The 13736-nt window shown below is 43.6% G+C and overlaps 1 protein-coding gene across 11 annotated transcripts in view; it reads right to left on the bottom strand.

The window, feature by feature from the left end:
- Positions 1-13736, bottom strand: part of LOC122812836 (protein 4.1-like) — a gene marked incomplete at its 3' end in the record, with an annotated part of 3376257 nt that overhangs the window by 2324239 nt on the left and 1038282 nt on the right. For all 11 annotated transcript variants that reach the window (XM_044084885.1, XM_044084929.1, XM_044084895.1 and 8 more), the window contains 1 exon segment: positions 3767-3871. In XM_044084885.1, the coding sequence (XP_043940820.1) occupies positions 3767-3871 (105 nt within the window).

Genomic DNA, 13736 nt, shown 5'->3' with positions numbered 1-13736 from the left:
CTTAGCTTTTTTGAAAAAACAAAAATTTCAGGAGTCGGCCGTCTGGCACTTGCGAACTGCTTCTGCTTCAGGCACCGCGCGGCAAGAAAGACTGATGTAATGGCATCGGCTGCATGTTTTATACCTCTGATGGCCTGACGTAATGGAAGAAGAGACAGCATCCGATGCAGGAATCCAAGACTATGGTATTCAGGCCGGCTGAGGGCTACCTGCAGGCAGATAACCCAAATGTGCTGACTGCAACAGTGAAACACGAAGAATCATCAGACAAGAGGGGGTTGGAATTTACTGGAGAAAACTAGCAAAGGAAAAGTACTGGGAGCAAATAACTAGACAAGGAAAGATAACAGTGGGATGGAGGCCAAGAAGATATCTGGACTGCAGGCTAGAGACAGCCTTCCCTACCAGGGACTGATGTGTACAGGAAAAGAAAAAGGAGCAGGGGAATCGTAAATGAAAGACCTCCTCTGGTAGAGTTTTTAGTTGAATCTAGAACAGACACAAAAGTTAAGAGAGATAATTGGCAGGGTGCAGAAAACATTACACAATAACTCTAATAACCAGATCAGAGGTGATTAGAAAAGAAGTTTGCAAGTGAACAAGGGAAGAACATGTGTACAGCTCTCAAGTATGCAACAAAGTCCAGAAGGTTTAGGATTTTTGCTTAGAAGTGTTTGCAAAGGTATTTTCATACCCCACACTTATGTTACAGTAGGTTTACTTACCCAACTGTGCTTTCCCTGTAGAAAACCTACTGGTAGCTCTAAGACAATGTTGTTGTTTGTCTTTCGGCTTTTTCCCAGCAAGGGGTCGCCACAGCGGAACTCCGGTCTGCTAATGATTGGCAGTAGATTTTTACGAAAAGCTGAGGTGCCAGCTCGATGCCCAACCTTTAATGAAGACACGCCCATTTATGCACACATGTCTTTCGAACGCTACACAACCGCAGGGAGGACATGCAGACTCCACATAGAAGGCACTCCCAAGCCCAGCCGAGAATCGAATGGGAAAACCTCTTGCTGTGAAGTAACAATGCTACCGCTGTACCACCGCGGAAGACTTCAATCTCCTTTGTTTCACACTAAGGTGTTATTTTTGACGTTCCCACAATACAACAATGAAGTCATATGTAAAGCAGGTTTAACTGCAAGCCTGTCTTTCATTTAAAAACCTGGCAACTTCTACCAAACACTTCTGCTTACTGCTGAAGTGGTCAGTCATTGCTAAGTCTGTGTTCTCTTCTCCAGAACTCCAAAACCTCTCGCATCTAGAAGGTGTGTAATGTGTTGTTTGCTCCATTAATACCACAAAACTACTTGGAGTACTAATAGACAACAACCTTACCTTTGAGCCACATGTTAACAGCACGATAAAAACAGTAAACAAGAAACTAGGCTCCCTCTACAGGATCAAACCCTTTCTGACTCCACTAGCTAGGACCACCATTGCCCGCACCCTCTTAATCTCAACCCTACTATATGCATCCCCTACCTATACTAAACTATGTAAAAGCAATCTCAACAAGCTGGCTATTTCCTAGAATAATATTGCCAGATTTGCTACTGGGTCCACCTATAGAACACATCATTGCAATAATCTTTATCAACAGAATACATCCAATTAGGATACAAACCAGAACGAAAAAACAGCTTCGGATCCACCAACAAGTGCTTCACCACTTGCCAGCTTAAAAACAAATTTATTGTAGCAAATATAAGAACTAATGACAAAATATAACTGTGAATAAGTTGAGCGCTTTCACCCAAACCATTTGGGCTTCATCAGAACCAAGTTCTTATATTTGCTGCAATAAATTTGTTTTTAAGCTGACAAGTGGTGAAGCACTTATTAGCGGATCCGAAGCTGTATAATCTTTATCAACTCGGATGGTTAGAGTTGTCAAACCTTTTTCTATTGAACCGACTAACTATTGCCCAGAAGATTCTGTATCACCTACAAATACTCTCTAACCTAATCACCCCCTACAATAACCTAAAGACCTTGCGGTCTTCAAATAAATTATTAGTCAAGATAAGTAAAACCAACAAGCTAGCCAGAGACTCACTATTCTCTAACACAGTAGGTAAAACCTGGAACACCCTCCCTTAACGACCTAACCCTCCCTACCTACAATTACCCTATTTAAAACCAAACTCAAACCATACCTTAAATCACACTGGCTATGCCCCTGTGCAAAGCCAGACTACCTACCTCTGCCTTGTCTACAGACATTAATCCTCTCACTTCCCCAATCTCATTAATATTTTACTAACAATAATGTGTGTGTAATCCTTTTAGTTTAAAAGTGCCCTATTTCACTTACCTTTATGTATTTTCTGACGTATATCTATACTTATGTAACTAGGAATGTATTTTTTCCTTGCACATAAACTAATATGTAATGTACTGCTATAATTTGTCTAAATTTGCTATTGTACCTGTGTTTCTGTAATACTATTCTGATGTGCGGAGCTTTTCTCCCCAGACCTCCACTGAAAATGGACATATATCCAGCTGGACCAGCCCGGTCAACAAATGTAAAATAAATAAATAATTAAGATTCATATTAATGCAAGGGTTCTTAAATTTTCAGACAGCTTCAGGATGCTTGGATCTTGCAACCAATACAGTTAAAATACTTCAGTCTACTCAGACCCTCTGACTCACAGCTTCTCTTCTTTCTCTCCCTCGACTGATAATGTCACAGAAAATAAACCTTTGTTCATTTCATTCTGAAGTCCAAGATTAACAGTTAGTGCAATCTCATTTAAAATATGTATGACCCCTTAATCATGAAGCCCTTCTTCCTTGCTACTTAATATTCAGCATACATTACCAGGTCAAATATAGTACCCCTCATCAATACGATAGCTTAAGTATGTCTCTTTCCCGACCTTGAATACATGATGCCTACTTTTCTCTTCATTATACCCCTTTTCTCTTTCCCTCTGTGGTTAGCTCTCAACCTTCCATCTCCATAGTGTGGAACATATGTCTTATTACGTGGAATAAATGGACAAAATATACAACACTTAACAGCTTACTGACAACTTTAATTAAAAAGCCGATTGGATGGTTAAAACATGCTACTTTATACTTATTAAAATGTTGTTTGATGAACTAATGTGATTTAGTATTATTTACCACTGAGATCAGCCAAAAATTTCAAAACACTGGATGTGTAACAGACTTTTTTTTAATGTGGAACAATGAGGAATATGGACTTTAAGACTCAAAATAAGGAATGGTCCTCAAAATGAGGTACAATTGAGAGGTATTCTTCTCTGCTAGTTTTGGACTCTTGCTCACACAGCTGTGTTCAGTACTATGCAAGTTCATTCCTGCCCCATCTTCTTTAGTCAGCAGACTGCTTACGTTAGTCCAAATTGTTTGGCTACTAAACTAACAACCCCAACAGTACTTACACTTGTACTGCATTCCATGTTATATGCCTCAGGTTTTATAACGTATGGTTGACACTGCTGTTAATCTGAATTGCTCTACTCGGCAACATTTTGCTGTATGCATAAAGCACTCACACTGGTGTACAATACGTTACACCAACAAATAATTTCTTTGCACTACTATTCAAGTAGTGTTTATCCATGATCAATTTGCAACCAATGCACTACACATTTCTTTTCATATACTCTCTTACATGAAGACTTAAAACAAATGCCCATGCAAAACACTCTAGCAAAACACCAAATACAGAACATAAACAAGCACTTGGGCAACATATAAAAGGAAATAATGGCTAACTTACTTTTGTGTTCTGAGAATCCCACATAGCTAGTCCAAAGTAGTCACCTTCAATGAGGTTGATGTGGTCACATACCTTCTTCATTAGCTCCTGCCCCTTGGTGTGCTTCTGTAAGAGAAAAAACAACTTATTTTTATTATCTTATTTGTCAATCTGAAAATTACTTGTTATACAAGTAACTACAGTTTTAGGGTCAATAAGGGCATACTTCTGAGCTTGCTAAAATTATAGCAAAGGAAGATTACTTCACAATAGTTGAAGTGGCACATTAACATGGATGCACTGGCAGGCGAAAAATGAAGTAATATGTTGTACTCAACACATAACATTTATATATATATATATATATATATATATACATATATATATATATATATATATATATATATATATATATATATATATATACATATATATACATATACATATATACATATATATATATATATATATATATATATATATACATATATATATATAAATATATATATATATATATATGGGTCACTGATGAATTATCGAAAACACAATCCATCCACCCCCCCTACTTTATTATTTTCACTCCGAGATCGCACTACAGTGGGGAAAAGGAAATATTCCCTTATCCCCACTGTAGTACGTCAGCAATAGTTCTGTTAGCTGTAAATCAACAGCATACATTGATTTACAACCAACAATGCATGCTTTCTTTGTGTTTTCTATTTAGCGAAACTGCATTTCGACAAAATGCACTTTCGCTAAATTGTGATTGTCGAAACACAAATTCGCTAATTTGTGTTTCAACAATCTAACAAGGACTCATATATATATATATATATATATATATATATATATATATGGGTCTACTTCTATTCACCAACTCCCATTTCGTCGAACTCCCATTTCACCGAAACTTCATTACATCGACATGCATTTGCCCCCTTCCCCAATGTTGTGCGACCCTGGAGTTGATATATATAGTAGGGGGTGTGGGCACAGCCCCCACATTGGGGTGAGTAGCCCCCCACCTAAAATGCTTGTCGATGTAATGAAGTTTCGACGAAATGGGAGTTGGTGAATAGAAGTAGACCCATATATATATATATATATATATATATATATATATATATATATATATGTATATATATATATATATATATATATATATATATATATATATAAAGAAGTTATGTTCTTACCATAACGTTCCATGTGGAGTGTTCATCTCGCCTTTGTTCTTACACACGGGTTCGGAGCCAATCCTCGGCTCCGAGTCGGCCGCATAACAAAGCTCTGCATCTTAGAGAAGCTCGAGACCAGGCTATATCCCACAATCCTCCCTGCAATTACTCTGATCTAGTTTGCAGGCAAACCAGACTAACAATAAACCTGAGGTGCTAAGGCTACCTACTGCTACAAAAATTCAGGGACACCACTCACTGACAAATAAACTAAAGGGTAACGAATATACCCTATGAGGTAAGAGGTAATATATACCCGGAAGAGGTAAAGACATGTGGACCAGACTCTAGTCCTACTCGTTCTTCCAAACACGTGAGGGAGGGAAGGGGGGGAATGTAAGAACAAAGGCGAGATGAACACTCCACATGGAACGTTATGGTAAGAACATAACTTCTTTATGTGAGAGTGTTCAATCTCGCCGTTTGTTCTTACACACGGGTAACGTCCCTAGCTCCGTCACCCTGAGTGACTCATGGAAGAACGTTCCTGAGCACAGTGGAACCAAAAGATGTCCTGTCTTTGGAGGCTTTGTCAACCCTATAATGAGCGATGAAAGTATGTGGTTTAGACCACGTGTCTGCTGCACAAATCATGTCCAAAGGCAGGCGAGCTGCATGAGCCAAGGAAGTGGAAACGGATCTAGTAGAATGGCCCTTAGGTTTGGTGGGCAAGGCCTGATTTGACTTAGAATACACAAAGGCTATACAATCAGTAAGCCATTTAGAAAGCGTACGTTTTGTAACTGCCATGCCCTTTTTATTGTCTGCAAATGCAACAAAAAGTTGATCTGTTTTTCTGTAATCTTTAGTCCTGTCCAAATAAAATCTTATCTGTCTGTGGACATCTAACTTGTGCAGCATATATTCCAGCTTGCTGGTATGGTTTTTGAAGAAAGTAGGGAGTTCAATGGACTGATTAATATTTATGACAGAACATACCTTAGGAAGGAAAGACGGATTTGTTCGTAAGGAAACTCTATCTAGGTGGAAAATTAAGTAAGGTGGTTTAATTGACAGTGCTTGCAGCTCTGAAACTCTCCGAGCTGAAGTAACCGCTACAAGAAAAAAGAGTCTTCCACGACAAAAACTTCAGGAGGCAAGAAGAGGCTGGTTCGAAGGGTGGCAACATTAGTTGTGACAATAACAAATTTAAATTCCATGGGAATAAAGGGTCTTTGACGGGCGGTCGAAGATGGAAGGAACCTTTCATAAAAGCCTTACAAAGCCTGTGGGACATAATAGAAGAACCGTCCTCTCCAACATGGAAGTTGGATATGGCCGCCAACTGTACTCTTAGTGTGGAAGTAGAGGCTTCTTCTTGGAAAAGGATGGATAGAAATTCTAGAACTTTATGTAAAGGAGCAACCAGGGGATCCAAGTGTTGACTAGATGCCCAGTACACAAAGCGTTTCCATTTACTCTTGTAGAGTTTTGTAGTGGAAGCCTTATGAGAGGCAACCAAAATGCGTTGAACTGCTGGAGAAAGTAGATCAGAACTGGCTAGGCGGGGAAGTGGAGCAGCCAAGCTGCTAGTTTGAGGGATAGAAGAGATGGGTGAGGAACTCCCGACGAATGTGTCAGTAGATCTGGTACTGGGTCCAGGATCCACGGTTCCTCTGTTTGATGGGCTCGAAGAAAGGGGAACCATATCTGTCAAGGCCAGAATGGGGCTATGAGTATAATTGTCCTTTCCAGGTTCATGGCTTTCTGAAGAAATTTGGGAATCAAGGGGGTAGGTGGAAATGCATATAGGAGACCCGGGGGCCAATCGTGTATCAGTGCGTCCCTGGGGACATCCCCTGGAGGTGGTAGAAGGGCAAAATAGCTTCTGCATTTGGTATTCATCGGGGAGGTGAATAGATCACAGCAAGGCTGGCCCCATTTGCGGAAAATTCTTTCCGCCACCTGTAGTTTGAGGGACCACTCGTGAGGTAACAGGATGGCTCTGCTCAACCTGTCCGCAATGACATTGGATGACCCCGGGATGTGCGTTGCTATCAGAAAACGACCCGTGGACTCTGCCCATTGCCAAATTCTCATGGCCTCTCTGCATAATGGGTAAGATCTGGTTCCCCCTTGTTTGTTTATGTACCAGACTACAGACATGTTTGTCTGTCTGAACTGCTACTGTTCCTAGAGGTAGGAGGGTTTGAAAGTGTTGCAAACCCAAGAACACCGCCCTCATTTCCAGAACATTTATGTGCAGGTTGTACTCCATGTTGGACCATTCCCCTTGGACTGTTCTTCCCTGAAAAAGTCCCCCCCACCCTATCAGAGAAGCGTCCGTGGTTATAGTGGCCGTCGGATTCGGTAGAACAAATGGACGACCCATAGTGAGATCCTGACTGGATACCCACCATGAGAGGTCTCGCTTGCAAGAATCTGTTATCAGAATCTCGTGCATTAGGGGTAACTGCTGGAATGACCACTGCGCGAACAGCAGCCATTGGAGGAGCCTCATGTGCAATCTCCCCATGGGAACTGCAATCAGGGACGCTGCCATGAGTCCCAAAACCTTCAACACCAATTTGGCCGGGACTTTCCTGCATTGCAGTAGAAGAAGAACCTGTTCCTTGAGGGATGAAGCCCTTACTTGAGGGAGCTTTACCAATGTTAATCGCGTATTTAGGTCTGCTCCGATGAATGAAATATGCTGTGAGGGCAGTGAGGCAGATTTTTTGAAGTTTATGGAAATCCCTAGGTGGGAACAAAGGTTGACTGTATAGTCTCTGGCTTGTATGAGGCGATGCTCGGTGGTGGCGTTGAGGAGCCAGTCATCCAGATAGGGTAACACCCGGAATCCTAGACATCTCAAGTGAGACGCTACCACTGCCATGCATTTGCTGAATACCCTGGGGGCTGAGGTGAGCCCAAAGGGCAGGGCTCGAAACTGAAAATGACTGGCTCCCAGCCGGAAGCGCGGGTGATCTCTGGACGGTCTGGCCATCTTGATGTGGTAGTACGCGTCCTTGAGATCTATCGAGCACATCCAGTCGTCCTTCTGCAAAAATGGAAGGATCGATTGAAGCGTGACCCTCCGGAACTTTTCCTTCTTCACGAAGGTATTGAGATTGCTTAGATCCAAAATGGGTCTCCAGTCCCCTGTCTTTTTTGGAACTAAAAAGAACCTTGAGTAAGTTCCGGATCCTTTTTGGTCCACCGGGACTGGCTGAATGACTCTTTTTTGAGCAGCTTTGAAATTTCTATTGCTGCTGGGCCTCGCAGACGGGGTGGCACATCTGGAGACCTTCTTTGTTGGGGTGGAGTTGACATAAAGGGGATTTTGTATCCTCTGGTTACAATGTTTTTTACCCAGGAGTCTGAGGTGAGAGTTAGCCAGGCCTGTGGGTATAAAGCCAAGCGACCCCCGACTGCCTCCAGAGCAGGACAGTCGGGCCCCCATTCAGGATTGCTGGAAAGGCTTACCAGGGATAGGATCCCTGTCGCCTTGGTTCTGCGGACCCCCTCTACCGCCGGGGCGACATCTTCCATGTCTGCCCCCCCTCTGCCTCTGGGGGGGGTTCACTCTGTGTGGCCTGGAAAGATCCCCGAGTTCTACGGAACCACATTTTTCCGCCTCGTTGCCCTTTGGGGTACAGTCTAGATGGAATGGAAAAATGGACTCCGACAGCAGACAGAGTCTTTCCTTCCCGCTCACACCGAGTTAATGTCTCTTTCACTTTGGGCCCAAAAAGAGTGGCACCATCAAAGGGGGCGTTGGCGAAGGAAGACTTGAAGGCTTCCACAAATGAGTACAGCCGCATCCAGGATTGTCTTGGTAGAGCAATCGCTGAAGCTGCGGCTCTACTCGACCCTTCAGCCGCATACGAGATGAGCCTCATGGATGAGTTCACTACGGAGGTAAGGGTGTTAAGCTGTGCTGTTACCTTATCTGAAACAGAAGCATCTGTGTTACCCTGGAGGGTATCTCCCAGCTCCTTGATGAGATCCCTCTGTAGACGTGTAAAATGTGTCAAATAGTTTATGGAAAAAGTCGCTGAACTAAAAATGTGCTTCCCGTATCTGTCCATAGTCCTAGAATCCTTATTAGGAGGATGAACAGAAGAGGAAGACTCCGACATCTCCTTTTTAGTGGCTGCAGCCACCACCATAGTGTCAACCGGGACTCCTTTGGTGAGATAAGTCTTGTCCTGGGGAGCGGTAATAAATTTGCTTGGTTTTCGAGGGACCGGTTCCACTGTGTCCGGTGTCTCCCACGCCCTTCAAGCAATCAAATCCATTAACTCATCGAAGGGCGGAGTAACCCAGGAGGTAGAAGGTTGAGCACCAAATGCCTTCAGCAACAGCGACTCGTCCTCAGTGGGGGCTAGGGACTGCCAATCACCCCTCTGTTTTAATATCTCCAAGATGTCCGCAAATGAGACATCCTCTGAGGGGGATTTTGGGGACCCCTCTGACTCATTCAAGTCAGTGTCAGAAGTTAGAGATTCCTGTGGGGAATCTAAGTGCCTCCTCTTGCACAATCTTTTCCTCGGAACCTCATCGGAGGGGGATTCCGGTGAGGCCTCCGAGGAACAGGGGGCATCCTCTGGAGAAGGCTGAGACAATGGTGCTCCACGCTTTGGATGTGTCGTGGGAAAAGAAACAGAGAGCGGCTCCTTAAGGGAGGGAGAAGACGCGTCCGATGAAGTGGTTGTGGGTGTAGACAAAACCTTCCTCATAAAGTCAAAAACCCCTGAACCTCGGGTCGAGGACTCCCCCAGTTCCGAAGAACATGGAAGAATCCGAGACACGGGGCCCATGGGTCTCGACCCCGAGGACGGAGCCGAGCCAATCAGCGCTGAGGCCCCGAGAGGGAGAGTCGGCACTGAAAGGTCGGTATGACTCTCGGTCCCGGAACCAAGGAGAGATCATCGACTCCGCGACTCACCTATAGGTTCCGATGGAATCGAGGTAAATGGTGTCGATCGTGCAATGGACGGTTTCGACACCGATGGCTCCACTATCATCGGCTCATCCTCTTCTGGCTCCGAAGACTGGATGGGTCTCGAAGGAAGACCTGTTAGAGATAAGGGAAGGCCTTCTAGTTTCGACACCAATTGGGAGGAAACTGCAATCAATTTGGAAAGGGCTGTGTTCTCCATAAGTTTCTGCACGACACGATCCACATCAGTATCGGATAATGGTCTGGAAGATCGGGTCGAAGGGGCCGAAGATGGCACCGACCGAAGAATAGAAGGTGGAGGTAGTTCCGACACTGGTTCCACGACCTGGGGCTCAGTGAGAGATAAACGTTTGATGCTCGGCCCCGAAGTCTGTGGAACCGGCGAACAAACTTTAGAAGATGTACTCGGAGCCGATGACATGGGCTCCGACATCTTCGACCCCTTTGAGGAATTAGAAGCCTGGTCAGACTTGTCCAAGGCCTCCTGGAAGGCAGGCTTAAGAAGTCCCCTGTCTATAAGTTTCCTGCGTCTATCTGTCATGACCTTCCCACTGAAGGAATGGCAAATAGAGCAATCCTCTTGCAAGTGGAGAGGGCCAAGACAGCAGACGCAGGAAGTGTGGTTGTCAGTGATGGACATTTTCTGTCCACACTGACACCTTTTAAAACCAGACTTGGCTTTTTCAGACATAACAGTAAACTCACTGTAAAAAGATAGAATTTAACACTCGCTAATACTAAGGGAAAAAAATAAAGCTATATAGAAGGATAGGCCCCAAAGGGGAAACCTATAAAAAAACTAACTACAATATACACACACACACATTATAGTATCAGAAAATAAATGATCAACTATAGAACTATAGAAGTATAAGAACTTTTGACAAAAAAGACCATCTTATCTGTCTAATAACAGTTTTCTCTGGTCCGAGCTCTCAGAACGATGTGACCCGTTGCAGCGGCAAACTAGATCCGAGTAATGGCAGGGAGGATTGTGGGATATAGCCTGGTCTCGAGCTTCTCTAAGATGCAGAGCTTTGCTATGCGGCCGACTTGGAGCCGAGGATCGGCTCCGAACCCGTGTGTAAGAACAAACGGCGAGATTGAACACTCTCACATAATACAATTATATGCATATGCCCACAAACAGCGTGGTTACAGTGGCACAGCAGATAGCATTGTCGCCTCACAGCAAGAAGTTCACTGGTTCAGTTCTCGTCTGGGATCTTTCTGTGCAGAATCTACATGTACTCCCTGTGTTCACATGGGTTTCCTCCCACATTCCAAAGACATGCTAGTTAAGTGAACTGGACACTAAACTGGCCATAGGTGTAAACATGTGCATGCGTGTGTGTTGTGGAACTACTACCATGGCAAGGCTAGCCACCTGGTGGTGTAAACCTTTGCTCTAGATGATTGGCAATCTAAAAGTGACCCCCCCCCCCCCCACAACCTTGTGCAAAAATGGGAAAAAAGGGTTGTGGATGGATGGATCCCTACAAACAAAAATAAGACTGTCAAATACATCAAACATTGTGTATACATGAACAAACAGCCATAAAACACTTTATTGCTTGGTTAACATGGCAGTACTCCCTGTCTGTATCCAAGTATTCCTGTGACTGGTAAAATAATGTCAAAGTACTGCTGGGAAACGTTCATATAGATATTACAAAGCACAATTCTTTGAAATCCCAACATAAAACCGTTTATTAAATGAGTCGCTCAAGTTCCAGCTAGTGACCAAGCTTTTGCATGCATGAATTTGATTAAAAAGCAAACGTATAAAGGAATAAAACATAGAAGCACAAAAATAGGGAATTCCTACTGTAGATCACTAAAAGGTAGACAAAGGAACCTTCCTGACAATATGCTAAACTCAGAACTCAAAAGCCAGGACAGTACGCTAGACACAGAATTCTTCAAGACAGCATTGCTTGACTTACTACTTAAACATTATTATTAGCACTCTGCAATGTCTAGAAAAATGAAATTATGTCCTTACCATAACGTTCCATCTAAGTTGTCTATCTTTATTCATTTTTGACTGATGGGCTTGGTTCTGAATCCTCGGAACAGACTCAGCTACTATACTAGCTCGCGCCAGCCAAAAACTCTCGAGCCAAGGTTCTACCATGCTGCCTCTTCCCACTACCTCAGATCCAGTTTGCCTATCAAAAAGAAAAATGGAAGCTCAGTCTGAACAACCCTATAACAACCCTAGGACTAGTTCCGAACATCTGGGAGTCTCTAGGAGGGGGACAGGAGGGTGGGATGTCAAGAATGAATGAAGATCGACAACACAGATGGAACATTATGGCAAGGCATAACTTCTTTATCTGATGTTATCAATCTTCATTCACACTTGGCTGACTGGACAGAGTCCCCAGCTACTTTAGATATTGGGTGACCTTAAGGAAGGATATTCCTGAGCACCTTAGTGCCAAAAGATGCTCTTCCCCTGGAGACCATATCTTATCTGCAATGAGTGATAAAGGCACGAGGGGTAGCCTAAGTTGCAGCTAATCATATGATGTTCTTCGTGTTTCACTGTTGCAGTCATCACATTTGGGTTATCTGCCTGCAGGTAGCCCTCAGCCAGCCTGAATACCAGAGTCTTGGGATTTTTGCGTTGGATGCTGTAGCTTCTTCCATGATGTTAGGTCATCAGGGGTATAAAACATGCAGCAGACGCCATTACATCAGTCTTTCTTGCCGTACAGTGCCCAAAGCAGAAGCAGTTCGCAAGTGCTGGTCGGCCGCCTCCTGAAATTTTAGTTTTTCGAGTTTCAGACATGAAGTCTTCTGAAAGATAAGTACCCCATTGGGGATCCTTTTTTCTTGCTCTAACCGATGTCAGAAAAAATTAATAATTGTCTTGCCTGTGAAAAGCAAATACCTCATAGAGATTTTCATTCTTACTGCGTCACTTTTAGGCCCAGACCACGATGTCCCTCGCTGTTGGTTTTGTGCCTTGTTCAATGCCTGAACTATTCATCGGCAGGCTATTTTTGTAGCTAAATTCTTTCTCTCTCAATCTCTGTACCCTGAAATGGCTTTGATAAGCCATCCAACTACCGATCTTCCGAAAAAACGTAAGAATAAAGACAGACCGCATAGGTCCAAAACTGCTGACGACGCTACCATTAAATCTAGTCGCCAGTCTGCCGGTACTCAGTGAGGGACTTTTGCAGCCCCTGATACCCGCTTCTACAGATTCGCAGGCCTCTACTGAGACCCATTCGGAGTCTGATATGCAGAGAGATGCTTCGACTATGGAACCTGTGGATGTCTCTACCTTGGATGGGTGCGGAGCTGTTGTGCAGGCACCGGCTTCTGAGGGTGTATCCAGGCCTTCCGATTTTCATATTAAACCGATGACTTCATTTCAGAACAAAAATACTGAATTTCTCAGGCCTAAAGTTTGCACTACGCCCAGGAAACTGACGACCAAAGTGCATTCTCACACCCACATGCCACAAAAATAAATGCTTCGAATGGCTGAAGACCTCATTACTTTAATTAGGGGAAGTCAGCCTTCCTCCTCAAACAGACCAATAACCAATTTACCTTCTGATTCTTCAGATGAAGAGTCTGATAACTCTGATCCTTCTGATTTCCAGGACACACCCTTATCTACCTATGAGGATTCTGATGCAGAGGATTACATTCCCTCTGCTTCCCCTCCAGATTTTTCTTTTGGTGAAACCCTGCATACCCTTAGAGAGCATTTCTGCTGGGAGAGCCAGGACTACTCTCAGTCCAAAAAGAGACTCATGGAATTTTTAAACTTGCCTCAGAAATGGCCTCTAGCTGTCCCGCCTGTTCTGGAAATTGCAGATTATGT

Source organism: Protopterus annectens, chromosome 1.part1 (assembly GCF_019279795.1).
Source record: "Protopterus annectens isolate FY-2018-M chromosome 1.part1, PAN1.0, whole genome shotgun sequence".
Taxonomy (NCBI): Eukaryota; Metazoa; Chordata; order Ceratodontiformes; family Protopteridae; genus Protopterus; species Protopterus annectens.
The sequence above is the reverse complement of the archived record's forward strand: the minus strand, read 5'-3'. Positions and strand labels throughout refer to the sequence as shown.